We start from the raw sequence: 15,640 nt of genomic DNA, 5'->3' as shown, positions 1-15,640 counted from the left end.
AGGCAGAAGGGACTAGAGAAAAGACAACTCGAAGCTTGATAATTATCTTCAAGAATCTGAAGGGCCCATTGAGGGATTAGAATTATCAAGTTAATAACAATATCATTATTGTATGCAGTGATATATGATATGTAATAATATGTTGGATAAACATTATTAAGAGCAGTGGGAGGAAGTTGCAAAAAGGTTAGATACAAAGTGCAGGTTTGCAAAGGAGAAATTGCAAATTTAGGTTTGAGGTAAGGAAAAGTAAGGAAAACCTTGCAAACTGTCAAGCCTTTTCAAAAGTGAAATGGGCTGCCATAGGAGGGTAGCAAGTTCCTTCTCTTTTTAAAAAAAAAAAAATTATTTCTGAGTATAATGCCAAACAGGATAAGCAATTCCATATACGGAAAAACTGAATCTCTATTATATATAGCTTGCTTTTATTTTTAAGTCCATAATACCATTAGTGTATAACTTTCAAAGCTGTTCTACTTCTCTGTGATTCTTTCTGGCCTTCTCATCTGCACATTTTTCTTAATTGATGTTTTTTTAAACAAGCCAGATCTCAGCTCCCTCCAAGCTACTCTTGCCATTGGATGAAAAACAGAATTGTAATACCAAATATGTTTAGTTAAACAAAACAAATTCATTGGTTCCCTTTCATTGGAGGTCTTGAAGCTGAGATTAGATAACCAGTTGTCAAATATTTTGTAGTGGGGATTCTTTTTCAGATATTGGTTGGGCTAGATGGCTGCTAAAATTCCTCTCAGAAAAATAATCTCAGAATTTTAGAGCTAAACATCATTATCCTTATCAAGCAGAGACCCTATGCCTTCCTTGATTTTCTTCTTACTGTCTTCATATAGCATATTGTGCCTTTCCTTGTTTTTACTGCTATACTCCCAATTATTGTAAGTTCCTTGAGTCTAAAAAACATACCTTTTTTTTCCTTTCTTTTTTTTTTTTTTGCCAGGCAATGGGGGGTAAGTGACTTGCCCAGGGTCACACAGCTAGTAAGTATCAAGTATCTGAGGCCAGATTTGAACTCAGCCCTGAAACCAGGGCTGGTGCTTTATCCACTGTGCCACCTAACTGCCCCAAAAACATACCTTTTAAAAAAAAAATTCTCAGTACATTCTGCATCCCAGTAACAGTGGGCAGTTAAACATTTATTAAGTACTTATTATATGGATACTTAGTCAAGTCACTCTGCCAAGTGCTGGAGAAGGTAAAGTTACAAGATGCGGTCCTTGCTCTCAGAGATTCCAAAAAGTAGTAGAGAGCAAGGGGTATGTGAGCCAAATAGAAATTAAGTACATGAAAGAGTTGTTTGCAACGGGAGGAAATTAGGTAAGGCTTCCCAGATCAGGTAGAACCTTGATGAGCCCAACCTTGAAATATGAGTTAAGATCTGAACAGTTAGGGAGAGGGAACTGGATATCCCAGGATTAGGGAATGGTATGAGTAAGAACATAGAAATGGGAAAACAACAGACTATCTTTGGAGGTATAAGTAGTCCAGTTTTCTGAATCACAAGGGTATATGAAGAAAGAGCGTGTCAAATATGGCTACACCGCTAAGTTGAAGTCTAGTTACAGACAGTCTTCAGTGCCAGGATAAGAGAAGCCTTCCTGAAAACAATAAGGACTTCATTGTCCAGAATAAATTTTAATAGTATGTAGTCATGGATTATTTTGAGCATCAGAGTGACAGAATCACAGCTCTGTGTTAAGATTATTCTGGCAGTAGTATGGAGAATGACTGGGAAAGAAATTACAATAGAAGTCTATTATACTACTCCAAGTGAGAGAGAATGAAAACATGAACTAGTATAGTGACAGTGGAGATTAAAAGGAGAGAATAGAATATAGATTCTACAAAGTAGATACTCAGTAAAAAAGGTTCGTGGTGATTTTTAATAATTGTCTAGCTTTTTTGTGGTGGTTGCTATTTGATTTTGAATAATAAAAAGGTAGCATGCAAAGATAAATGTTGTTTAGATAGTTTGGCTACATTTCAGCATGGCTGTGACACAAGAGTACTTATTATTTGTATGCCAGTAATTAAAGATAAGCCACCATTTGCTTAATTGCAGCTAGTTCTTTCTGTGCTGTGTATATCTTCAAGTCTGTCAATTAAAGCATTCCAGTGGTATTGTGTGGTCAAAATTATCAATGAAAAATCGAGCAAATTTTTTAAATGATCACAGAACATTGAGAATTTTTTCAACCAGGTAGACTATATCTAGTATCTTCTTTTTAAATGTAATTTACTTTTTCATGCTTATTTTGGAACAGACTCGAAAGCTAGATGTGTATTTTGAGTATGAAGAAAAAATAATGAGCAAGACCACTTTGGACAAATCTCTTCTGGACATGATTTCTGACCCTGATGGTAAGTATCACAAATCTGAGGCTTTTGTTAGCTCAAAATGATACCGTTTAAAGCTTGAGCCTATTCTAAATAGAAGTTCTGTTTCTTCAAAGCCAGATCACATTGTTAAGTTGATTAGATAAAACATTTACTGTTGCAAAACTGTAACAATTTTGTGAGTTTGGGGAGCTTTGGGCATGAACATGACTTTCATTTTTAATTGAAATCTTCTGTTTCTGTAGTACTTGTACTTGTACATAGTGTACTAGTTTAAATTATTTTCCCTGATATCTGGAAGTCTTGCTCTTTTTCATTTAATTTTAGGAAATTTTGTGAATACCCAGTGAAGAAATGAAATATCTTTGTGAATTTGGGGGATGAAATCATTTGACTAGACTTAATATCTTTTTGGTATCTTATTAGTTGTCCCATCACGGCATGGGAGAGAAGCACCAAGGTGCAATAGTCATTCCTGATTGACTAGAGTATTTTCAAAGAAAATCCACGGGCCAAACTCTTGGTACCCAGATGCTGAGTGGAGCTGAGGTGGCCTGTAACATACTGGAAGTGAGGGATGCTATTTTTAGGGGCTAGGACCACCATGAGAAAAGAGGAAAATTGAACTTGCTTCTTATAAGCATTGCCAAGACCTTGAGTTATCGGGCTGGACCACATGAATGAGTTCCTAAGAACTGGTTAGTAATTGAAGTTTAAAAGCTGTCCAGTTATATGTAATTTTGTGAGTTTGAGGAATATATTTGCCCCTCATTTTCTTTGTTGTTATTTGCCTTACTGCTTTCTAATTTCACTCTGACTTGATAGCAAGCAGCATTAAATGAGGAGTGGATGAAAATAATTTGTTTGCTTTTGGAGGATAAGAGCCTGTTGTATCAGGATAAGATTTTTAAGCTGTGACCACTTTGGATATTTACATCCAAAAGTAACTGGCATGGGTCTTAATAGCCTTTGGGAATTTAAACTAGTAGAGGTTATTGTCCAGTCATTGCGGTCATGTCTGATTTTTTGTTACCCCATTTGGGGTTTTCTTGTCAAAGAAACTGGAGCAGTTTGCCATTTCTTTCTCTAGCTCATTTTACAGATGAGGAAACTGAGGCAAATAGGGTTAAGTGACTTGCCCATTGTCCCACAGCTACCAAGTGTCTGAAGTCAGATTTGAACCCAGGTCTTCCTGTCTGTAAAATTGTTTGCTCTGTCCACCGTGCCTCCTAGCTTTGTGACAAGTCTGAATGTGTCTTTACAAAATCTCATATATTCAAAATTAGGGCAATCAAATGCTTATGTGTGAACTTAATTCTTATGAATTGAATTATATCCTAAGTTTCTTGGGAAACTTGTTATTTAAAGGACTCTTTCAAAGTAGGCATCTTTTTATAATACCCCCCCTTTAGTTTTTCTGTTATGTAAGTTGTCACTATCAATTAGATTTTCTTACAGCAAGGTTTATAGGTATTTGACTATCTTTCTAATTATTGCTTTCACTTACTGAATTACATCTTATAAGGACCTATGAAGGGTTTTGGAATAAAATGAATGACAATATTAAGTCCCATCAGTAATGTGGAATTTTTAACTTAAAAGTTTTTATATTAAGTAAAGTTTGGATACTATTTGGTTTTTCTTTTTCCCAAAATAAAAAGAAAGAAAACTGGGGTAAAGAGCAGGTTATTACAATTTTTTTTTGAAAAAGCATTTAAACATTTAGAAATCTCAGACTGCATTTGCCACTCGGGTTTCAAAAAGTTGGGATTATTTTTAAATCTCTCAAGGTTAGTTATTTTTTTTTTTTGCAAAATATGAAAATGTAATTTAACATTCTCTCCTCCAAATAATCATTACTTTGTGTAACAAAGTATTATAGTTATAGATTTAGAGGTGATAAAGACATCTAATTAAACCCTTACTTTCCAACAGAAATTTGAGGCACATAAACATGTAGTGACTTGCTCAAGGTCACATTGGTAATAAAGAGCAGAGCCAAAATTCCAGCCCAGGTCCTTACAATCTGAATCATAAAGCTCTTTCTTCTGTACCATGCTCCCTTAAGTGGCAGAGTAGGCCCCTAATAACCAGCAATCACTGTGATCCCAAAACCCAGAGTACTCATGTTTGTGAGTTTGCTTCTAGGTTTCTTAAAGTTAACCCCTGGCCCTTAATGATGTTATACACTAGAAGCTATTGCAGAGGTTCTCAGTATTCTCTGTCAAAAGAATCTATCATCCCAACTGTCGACAGGCAATCACAGCGTTGTGAGACTTATGTGAAAACCAGTTTTATTGCAAGGGAAATTAACATGGGAACTCAACGGGCTCAAAATTTTTACAGTAGTTTACACTTTTATAATAGCAGGACAAAGGGAAGAAGGGCAGCCAGGAAGGGGCATAGCATGGGAGGGGAAGCCGTGCATCAAAGGCATAGAATACCAGAACCACTCTACAGGGGAGGAGCAGGGCAACAGCCAAAGTTGGATTCTTTGCCCTTGGAAACTGCTGAACTATGAAGATAGAAGGGTCCTCTTAACTACACAAGACCCTAGCTGCACAAGCAGTATCCCAGCCTGGCACAGGTGGCTGGAGCCTCCCAGGGACACACAGGGAGTCCAGCTTGGGATACAACAACAGATTATGTTAGCTTAGGGGGAGCTTCATCCTTGACACATTCAGGCCTTCCTGCCTTGGTCTGAGTCCAGTGTTTCTGAAAAATATGGCAACTCAAAAAGACAAGTTCAGGGGACTCCTTAAGATCCCTTAACACAACTGTTATATGTGTGCGCCCTATCGCCCCTCAGCCATACCTGCCCCTACCACTGTAGTGGCTTCTCTCACCCCCAGTTTCTGGAATTTCATTGTATCTGATTTGGGGAGGTATGTCTAATACTGTAATATAACTGCTTGAGAATAGACATGGGTGATTTTTTTCACTTTGGCATCCCCAGTGCTAGCACAATATCTTGGACAGAATGAGCTTAAAGAGTCAAAGAAACAGCCTTGGTTTGAATTCCAATTTTGACGCTGATACTTTTTAGCCATTTGAACATGGGTAAATAACTCACTATACCATGCTGAGCTTCAGTTTCTGCATCTCTGAAATTGGGCTTTATTGTGAAGAAAGTGCTTCTTTGTAAAGCTTAAAGCCCTGTGTAGATGTGAACTATAATTATTGAATTGAATAGCTGGGGTGGGGTACATATTGATACACACATGTATACATATATACATGCATAACATACACTTTGTCCATATGTTCATATATGTCCATGTACTTAGTAGTTTTCACATGTTTAGATATTTGATAGGGAAAGATTTTTTTAAAAGGTTTGGCAAAAGCATGATACTTAATGATAACAATTAATATGAAAGTTTCATGAATCACGGGCAGTGAGTACGTTTTTCCATATGTTATATGTACATGGAGAAAAGAAAGCACAGGACGAATAGTCGTCCTAGGACGTTTTCTTCCATTGACCTTTTCCTCTCAGGAATGTGGGCATATCAGTCTATCAGTTTTTGTGTTTTTAAAGTGATCATTTAAAATTTAAAATGCTGTTCTTCAAACACAACACTCTAACTCTTGGCTTTGAGCATATTCAGTGGCTTTCCCCCATGCAAGGAATTCTCTCCCTCCTCTTCTCCATCTCCCAGCTCTCCTGGCTTCCTTCAAGTTTCAGCTAAAATCTCATCTTTTGCAAGAAGCCTTTCACAGTCCTCATGAATCTTGGTGCTTTCCTTCAGAGATGATCTCCCATTTATCCTGTATATATCTCTCTTGTATATAGTTGTTTGCATGTCATCTTCCCCTTTAGATTGTGAGCTCCTTGAAAGCAAGGACTGTTTTTTTCTTTGTATCCCAGTGCTTGGCACAGGGCCTGGCACATAGTAAGTATTTAATAAATATTTGTTGGCTGATTCGCTATTATTTCTTGATACCCAATTAAAGTGTTTTGAATTACTATATTAGGTAGTAATTGGTAGAGTTAAAAATATTTACCATTCACTTTTATATTCTTTTTTGATCTTTAAAAATAAGTTTTTAATTGATATCTTTTTTTAAGCCACCATAATTTTCCCCCAGTATTTCTTCCCCTCCTAGAGAGCCATCCCATAGAACAGATAGTATTTTTTTTTTTTTGCAGGGCAATGGGGGTTAAGTGACTTGCCCAGGATCACACAGCTAGTAAGTGTCAAGTGTCCAAGGCCAGATTTGAACTCAGGTACTCCTGAATCCAGGGCCAGTGCTTTATCCACTGTACCACCCAGCTGCCCCTAGTATTTTTTTAAAGACAAAAATAGAGAAGACTCTGAAATTTTTGTCATTAACTTTCATTGTTGGTTTGAAGAAATTACAAAACCTTCAAGTTAATAGGGCCTTGAAGTAATTTTCTTCAACCTATTACCTGAACAAGAATCTAGTTTTCCCTAATTTATTTGAAATTTATTGTTTAAAAACAACTTTATACCTTTTCAGATTTACTTCATTTGGAGGTGGGAGATATGAACTAGGCTATGGAGGGAATAGGATATCTAGGATAGGAGCCAAAAACAATAGTATGAATAGGAACAGTACTAAATCACTGTTTTAGAAATTTTTGAAAAAAAAAACAGTTTTCCCAGTAGGTAAATAAAAGTGTGAAGAAAACAAATCTCATAGGAAACAATAGTAATTTTAGTGTTTTCTTTTACTTCATTTCTTCTATCCTTCCAACTCTCCTAAAAATATTCTTTCTTGCTGCCAAATTTAAAAGGTTTTTCTCATTTCCTCATTCTCTTAATTTCTTAGCTAATGTTAAGTATTGATCATTGTTTCCTATTAGATAGGTTCCTTTTCATTAGTTTTGAGACACTATACTCTCCAGGGTTTTCTTCCATACTTCTAAATTTTCATTCTTTGGTTCATTTCACTCTCAACCACTTACCTTAATGTTCACATCACCCAATCTTCTCTGTTTTCTTGGGAATTCATTCTATTTCTCAGCTGTAACTGGCGTTTCTATGTAGATATTTCCCAAATGTAAATATTCAGTACTTTTTTCCTCTGAAGAAACTTCACATCCACATTTCTAATTGCTTACAGTCCACCTCTATACCTGAATGTCCTTCATTACTTCATGCTCAGTGCTCTAAATCACATTTATTGTCTCTGCACCTTCCTTCCCAGCGAAAATTCTTCCCCCTTTTAATTTTTTTTTCCCCATCTGTGGGAATTTAAAATCTTGATGTTAACTTTGGGGTTAAATTTCTTCTTGCTCATTTTTCCAAATCTATTCACTTGTGTTATTGGTTCTGCCTCTACTGTATCCCTTGAATCTTCCTTCCAGATATTCCTACTGCTTCTATCTTAGTAAGATTCATCATTGCTTGCCTTAACTATTTCAGTTCACTAGTTCAAAATATCAATTCAGAGTCTTAAGAGAGACTCTGGTTGCCAATGTACATAGAGAGCTGACACAAGACAAAGAACCATTTTATTACAGTTAAGTGATTAACACATAGAAACAAATTATTCTTAATTTTTTTTTTTTTTTGCGGGGCAATGGGGGTTAAGTGACTTGCCCAGGATCACACAGCTGGTAAGTGTCAAGTGTCTGAGGCTGGATTTGAACTCAGGAACTCCTGAATTCAGGGCCAATGCTTTATCCACTGCGCCACCTAGCTGCCCCTCGAAACAAATTATTCTTGAAAGAATCACATACTATTAACAACCATATGAAAGATTAGTCCTAATTGGTACTAATAAAAAGAGGCAACATGATGTAGTGGAAGAAATACTGGATTTGGAGTCTAAGTTCACATCCTGCCCTTTTATGTATTTATGTAACCTTGGACAAGTTGCTTCATCTGCCCAAGCCTCAGTTTCTTCATGATAAAATGAATGGGTTGGATTAAATGACTTTTGGTATGTATTTAATTTTTTAAATTTTATTTTTAGTTCCAAATTTCCTCCTTCCTCCTCTAATCATTGGGAAGGCAAAAAAAAAAACAACCTGAAACCTTTTACAAACATGTATAGTCATGCAAAACAGATTCCTGCATTAGCCATGGGAAGAGGGAGAGAGAATCTGCTTCAGATTATACTCTGAGTTCATCAACTGTCCAGATTGTATGTTTCAACATAAACCCTATGTGATTGTGATTGGTCATTGTGTTGATAGTTACTGAGTCTTTCACAGTTGATTATCTTTATACTATTGCTATTGCTGTATTAATTATTCTCCTATCTCGGCTTACTTCACTTTGAATCAGTTCATATGTCATTCCAGGTTTTTCTGAAACCATCCCCTTCATCATTTCTTTTTTTTTTTCTTTTAGTGAGGCAATTGAGGTTAAGTGACTTGCCCAGGGTCTCACAGCTAGTAAGTGTTAAGTGTCTGAGGTCGGATTTGAACTTAGGTCCTCCTGACTCCAGGGCCAGTGCTCTATCCACTGTGCCACCTAGCTGCCCCTCCCTTCATCATTTCTTACAACACAATAGTATTTCATCATATTCATATACCAGAACTTGTTTAACCATTTCCCAATTTGGGGGTTTCTCCTCAATTTCTAATTCTTTGCAACCACACAAAGAACTGCTATAAATTTTTTTGTGCATATGGGTCCTTTTTCTCTCTCTTGGATCTCTTTGGGATTTAGATGTTATAGTAGTAGTGTTGCTGTAGTTTATTTAGTTTGTAGTTTGTTTAGTTCATGGGGGAAATAGGTGGTGGGGGGGCCTTAGATATTCGTCTTTATAGAATTACACCCTCTGGAACACAATCCAATTAGAATAAAATTGCCTTTTATTTAGACACTAGAGAAAGTGACAAAGAAGGAAGTCAAAGACTTCCCTCCAGGGGAGAAAATGGCTTAGAGACTACATGAGTCTCTGAGGTACATTTCTCCTCCAACAGAAGAAAGGCAAAAGCTTTTATAAAGGACAGGTGGAGAGGGGGTGGGGGGGCGGGGAAGGTGGATTGACCACCTGACTATGGAAAGTTCCAGGCAGCAACCCTGCCTAATGAGCTTGTCTCCCTTACTTGTTAGGTGTGTCCATCCTGATGGCTCAATTTCTCTCGGAGAGTTACCCCAAACTCACATCATTACTATAGTCTTGTTTATGAATAGCCAGAACAGAAGGTATAAGAAGACTGGAAAAGTAGGAGAGGGGTATATTATGAAGGGCTTTGAATGTCAGACAGAGGACTTTGTCCTATAGGTGACAAGGAGTTTGTTGAGTTTATTGGAGTTTATTTAGTAGGGAGGATGTGACATGATAGGACATGTACCTTAGGAGGATCACTTTGATGGCTGAATAGAGGACACCCAGAGCTTTGGGGCAGGCAGAACCTGCAGCCGCCTATTGCAGTCCAGGTGTGAGGTGCTAAGGGCCTGCACCAGTGATGGCAGTGTCAGAGGAAAGAAGGGGACATGTTCAAGAGATATTGCAAAGGCAAAGACGACCTGCCCTGGTGACAGATTGGATTGGGAGGATGAGAGACAGTGAAAGGTGGACACCTAGGCCTCAAGTCTGAGGGAAAGGGAGGGTGCCCTCTACATTACTGGGGAAGGTCGGAGAAGGAAAAGGGTGTAGGGGGAAAATAAAAAATTCTGTTTTGGACATTTTAAGTTTAAGATGGCTGCTGGACATCCTGTTCAAAATGTCTGAAAGGCAGTCAGAGAGATGCAAGATGCAAGGTCAGCAGAGAGGTTAGGGCAGGGTAGGTTGATTTGAGAATGTTCAACAAAGAGATAGTAATGAATTTCTTGGGAGTTGATGAGTATAGAGGGAGAAGAGAAGAGGGCCCAGGACAGAACCCTATGGGAAATCATCAGTTAGATGACATGATGTGGAAGAGGATCCAGCAAAAAATATGAGAATAAGGAGTAGTGAGATAGCTAGGAGGAAAGAGTATTAAAAGGAGAAGATGAGTGATAGGTTCATAAGCTACAGACAAGTTAGGGAGAATAAGGATTGAGAAAAGGGCATTGTACTTGGCAACTAAAAGATTGTTGGTAACTTTAGAAAGAAGTTTCAGTGGAATAATAAGGTCAGAACCTGGATTGTACAGGGTTACGAGAGTGAGAGGAAGGAAAGTGGAGACACCTTTTGTAGATGGCCTTTTCAAGGAGTTTAGCCACAAAGGGCAGAAGAAATAATAGGAGAAGGGTTAGAGGGGATGGAAGGATCAAATAAGGGATTTTTGATGATCAAGTGAGGAATTTTTGATGATAGAGAGGGCATCAGCATGTTTGTAGCAGTAGGGAAGGAGCCAATAAAGAGGGAGAAATTAAAAATAAGTGATAGAATTGGGATGACAAAGGAGGCAGTCTTTTGGAGAGGACAGGATAGAATGGGATCTCTTGTGCAAGTACATTAGGTGGTACCTGAAAAAAATGATCCAAGCATGAGCAGTTTGCACTAAGGTGCAAATTCATTTCCAATAAAGGAAATGAATGGAAGCATCTATTGAAATCCCTTTAAGTTTTAAAAAAAAACATACCAAAAGGACCTTTAAATTTTAAATTGGTAGAAGAAAACTTTACCCATCAAAATTAACTCCAAAAAAATAGTATGCTGGATTTTACATTTATCTAATTAAACTTTTATTTCATAGCATATATTTAAGATCAATAAGATTTTCTTATATTGTGAATCAGAGAATCTAGTCCTTATATACAAAATACTGTTTCATGCTGGAAAAATTTTTTAATATATTTCTATATTGTACATGTATATATGTAGTATGTTTGTATGTGTATATGTATATATACAGAGAAAGCAAGCCAACATACATAAATACTGTAAATCCCAGAAGTTCTCAGGCACTGTAAATCACTGAATTTTTTTTTCTTTTTACAAAAGACCTCTTAATATTTAGTACTCTATACCTCTTTTCAGTCAAGTGCTTTAGAAGTACCTGATATTTGGAAAATTACTTAGAGACTACACGTGAAACAGCATTTGAGTTGTGATCCTTAAAAAAAGTCAGATGTTGTGTTAAGTATTAACAGAATCAACAATTGCCATGTTATAGATAGGTGAATAAGACTTTGCTTGACTCTGTTGATTTGGTGTAGTGCCTTCTCAGTTTGAGACTTTCACTTATTTCTTTGCCATTAGAAAAGAGGCAAAGTCCAATAAACTTTCAGAAAGTAAATTAGGAACCTTGGTAAGAACCTCTTCTTAACCATTCTGCTACTTTAATCCAAACTGTGGCTGACTGTAGAAAAGAAGTTCAAGTTGTGCTTTAATTCATAAATAAATAACTGGTCCCATATAAATGTAGAATAACAGCAGTCAGAAGGGCTGTCGTCATTCAGCTTTATTTTCATAGGGTAAAATTAGAAATAACAAAGTACATATTGCCCAAATTTTGACTTTTTAATTATTATTCTCACCACTACAAAGACAAAAAAATTATGCATAATGTGAATGTGGAGCATTAAGTATCTTATTCAAACTGAGTTTCTGAAATAATTTTCTTTTCCAGTTGCCTGCTGAGCTTGTCAGGCCAAATATTTCTTTGGTTTCCAAGTGGCTTTTGATCTTGTTATTAGACATGTTTATTTTTATAATTGTGATGAAATTAGCAACTGTGGTCCTAGGATATTCTAACCAGCAGCCTGAAGAGTACTGCCAAAGTAACAGTAGGATATAGGGCCTAGCATCTTTTCTGACAGTTTTGAGCTAAAAACCGGGAAGGTTCATTTTGAGAACATCCTTATTCTTTTATTTCATCTCAGCTTGACTTTTGAAGATGTTATAAAGTTGCGTTGAAAGCTTGTTCAGTGGACCAAAGTCAAGAATGTAGTTTTGTCTTTAAATCTTACAGAAGTTGTTACGCCCCCCCCAAGATATTTTAGAAAGTGTCCATTGAGAAACAACCTGTACTTCTACTATAATTTTGTTAACTTTCAGAATAAAGTTCTCTTTTAACAAAAAAATGCATCTGAGCTTTAAATAATTCCTTACATGTGTGTTATGAAGCTCAACCTTTAAGATCCCCTGAGAGGTGCTATATGTATGCAATTTTGTTTAAATATTTTGTAGTTCCTCCGATAAAGGTATCCTACTGTGATGTCTTATTAGGGCATGGAGGTGAACATGGGCTTCTTGACAGTAATGGCAGCAGAGGAGAAGCTCTGGCAGGTCATCCCAAGCTAGAAGAGCGTAACAGTGAATATGTCTGGAGAGCCATTTAAAGTCGATGCAGTGTATTTAAGAAGTCTGTTAGAATTTGAAAAATAATTTGGTTTCATGGTTTGGTTATATATATCAGAAATTATTTGCTGTACATGCTGACTCAACCAAAAATTATCCTGGCTTGGAATATTTTCCACAGAAAAGTATGTTTTATTTAATTTTTGATGAGTAGAAAATTAAATGCCTCTTCATGGTGGTCTTAAATTTTTTTTATAGAAGGGATCTTTTTTATGTTAGAGGGTTGTTTGTGGGGGCATGATGTAGTGATAGGGATTTTTATAGGTGGCGTAAATACTTATTTATGGTAACTTCAAAATGTACTTTGTTTCTTAAGATGTCTCGGAAAAATGAATCTTAAATGTGTGGTAAAACCACACTACCTCATCCATATTACATCCACATTGGAGGGTGTTCTTAGTTTTTTTAGAGGAAGAATTTTATCCCAAGCTATTTCTAATTTGTTTAGATTTGAACTCTGTGTCTGGCAGATGTCTTCATCTGCAGACTGTGGAAAACACTGAACTTTTTATTCTTTTCCTTCCTTTTCCAGGGAATTTATGGATCACATAATTGGGGAAAATAAAGCTAACTTTAGTAAATCTCATCACAAATCACATTTGTTGTGAATTCCCTTTTCTCCACTGCTTATCTCATGTCTGCTACAATATGCCTCTTCACCTCTCTCTTGAATAGTGAAGTGGCCATTCTTCTTGCCAAGCCAGCCTCTCTCCATGCACAAGTATTCCCACTCCATTTCATCTTCTCCAGCAGATTGCCCACTCTCACTTATTTTCAGTCTCTCCCTGACTACTTACTGTTTCTCAACTGCCCATAAAATGCCCATGTCTCTCCCATGCTCAGAAAATCCTCATTTGATCCATCTACCCTCACTACTCCATATATTTCCTGCTTTTTGTTGCCAAATTATTTGAGAAGCACATCTACAACAGGTGACTCCACTTCTTACGGCCTTTTCTCAATTTTCCTCCATCCTGACTTTTCTGCAGCCTTTAATTCTTTAACACAGCCTTTAATCCTCTTTTCCTTGCTCCTTTTTTCTTTGTAGTTTTTCAGAACACTACTCTCACCTGATATTTCTTCTACCTCTCTGACCACTTCTCAGACTCCTTTGCTGAATCTTTGGGGGGGGGGGCAGGGTAATGAGGGTTAAGTGACTTGCCCAGGGTCACACAGCTAGTGTCATGAACTCAGGTCCTCCTGAATCCAGGGCCAGTTCTCTATCCACTGCACCACCTAGCTGCCCCCTCCTTTGCTGAATCTTAATCCAGTAATCCTACAGGGCTTTGTCTTGGTCCCTCTTCTCCCTCTATAGTATTTCATTTGGTGGTCTCTGTTCCCATGGGTTCCATTAACATCCCTGTGTTAATGATTTTCAGATCTATTTCTTCAGCCCTAGCCTCTCTCCTCCAGACTCACATCTCTAACTGTCTAGTAGACATCTCAAACTAGATGTCCAGTAGACATCTTAAACTCAACATGTCTGTCTTTTCCCCAACAAACCCTTCTTCCCCTCCTTCCTAACTTTTATAATAATGTTGAGGGCATCAGCATCCCAAGATCACAATCCTTGGTGTCATTCTCTACTCCACTTCCCCCCCCCCCCCCCAAATCCCGGCCATATCTATTCAGTTGCCAGGGCCTCTCAGTTTTGTCTTTGTAACATTTTTTGCTTGCATTGCCTTTTCTCCTCATGCTGCCACCACTTAGATGCAGGCCCTTCTCATCTACTCATGCCTGGACTATTGCAATAGCTACTGCTTGGTCAGCCTGTCTGAAGTCTTTCCCCACTCTAGTTCATCTCAGCCATCAAGGCAGTGTTCTTGAAATACAAGCCTAACCTTCCTCCCCCACTGCCCACCCCACCCCCATCTCTCTTTCTCTGTCTCTCTTTCAATTCCAGTTGTTCCCTATAACCTCCAGGACCAAAATATAAAACCCTGTTTGGTGTTCAGAGTCCTTCATAATCTAGCCCCTCTCTTCCTCCCATCCCCCCCATCTTTCCATTCTTCTCACACACATGCCATTCTCTTTCTCCTCCTCACCCTCCCTACTCTCTCTCCCTCTCCCCCTTCCCCCTCTCTTTTCTTCCCCACTCCCTCCCATCCCCACACCCAATCCAGTGACATTGGCCTCCTTGCTCTTCCTCAAACAAGACACTATATTTCCAACTCTAAGCATTTTCTCTGACTGATTCTCATGCCTAAAATGCTCTCTTCTCATCTCTTTACTAGTTTTCCTGGCTTCCTTCAAATACCAGCTAAAAATTTTATCTTTTACAGGAAGCCTTTCCTAGTCCCTCTTAATTTTAGTGCCCATCTTCTGTTAATTAGTTCCCATTTATCATGTATATAGCTTGCTTGTACATAGTTTGTTTGCATGTTGTTTCCCCCATTAAACTGAACTTGATGCCAGGGGTTTTTGCTTTTCTTTGTTTCCCCAATGTATAGCACAGTGCCGGGCACATAGTAACTATCCAATAAATTTTTATTGATTAACTTGCATTAAAACATTTTTTTTCTTTACTTACTGCATGCTTTTAATGGCACTCCATAGGTTTTTGCTAAAAAGCAAAAACTCTTGTCCCTTTCTCTTTTTAATTTGAAGTTGAGAAAGTAAGCACATCCAACCATTTTTCCTTCAGGTAGCAAGAAGTGAGAAGAAAATACCTTATCCAGATTCTAAAAGAATAGTATAGTTCTTCCACCCAAGGAACTTTTTCTTTCCTTTTTTTCTTTCACACATTTCATTTACACTAGTCAATCTTTTGTTCCCACTTCTCCTGATGTCATTTCCCATCCCCACAGCATACACTTCCTGTCTTACAGTTTGTTTGTTCCGTCATTTAAAATTCCTATCTCACTGCCCCATTCTACTCATATCAAATAATTCGATTCAAAATAAAAATGAATTTAAAGAGAAGCAATTGTCAAAGCAATGGAATATTTTATAGCTGTTATATCAGTATCTTGTTAAAGCCTTTATAGAGTGAAATTGAAATAGATTCCCCCTCCTTAAATCTGTTTTATTTCATTTAAAATTTTTCTTTTTTTCTGATGATTTTTTTCCC

At 37.4% G+C, this 15,640-nt stretch overlaps 1 protein-coding gene across 2 annotated transcripts in view; it reads left to right on the top strand.

Moving 5' to 3' along the window:
* SCFD1 (sec1 family domain containing 1) overlaps positions 1-15,640 on the top strand; it is a 118,596-nt gene that overhangs the window by 69,439 nt on the left and 33,517 nt on the right. For both annotated transcript variants that reach the window (XM_043984996.1, XM_043984997.1), the window contains one exon: positions 2,283-2,379. In XM_043984996.1, coding sequence (XP_043840931.1) covers positions 2,283-2,379 — 97 coding nt within the window. The remainder of the gene's footprint in view (positions 1-2,282; positions 2,380-15,640) is intronic.

Source organism: Dromiciops gliroides, chromosome 2 (genome assembly GCF_019393635.1).
Source record: "Dromiciops gliroides isolate mDroGli1 chromosome 2, mDroGli1.pri, whole genome shotgun sequence".
Classification (NCBI taxonomy): domain Eukaryota; kingdom Metazoa; phylum Chordata; class Mammalia; order Microbiotheria; family Microbiotheriidae; genus Dromiciops; species Dromiciops gliroides.
Note: the sequence above shows the minus strand (reverse complement) of the source record. Positions and strands in the feature narration are given on the sequence as shown.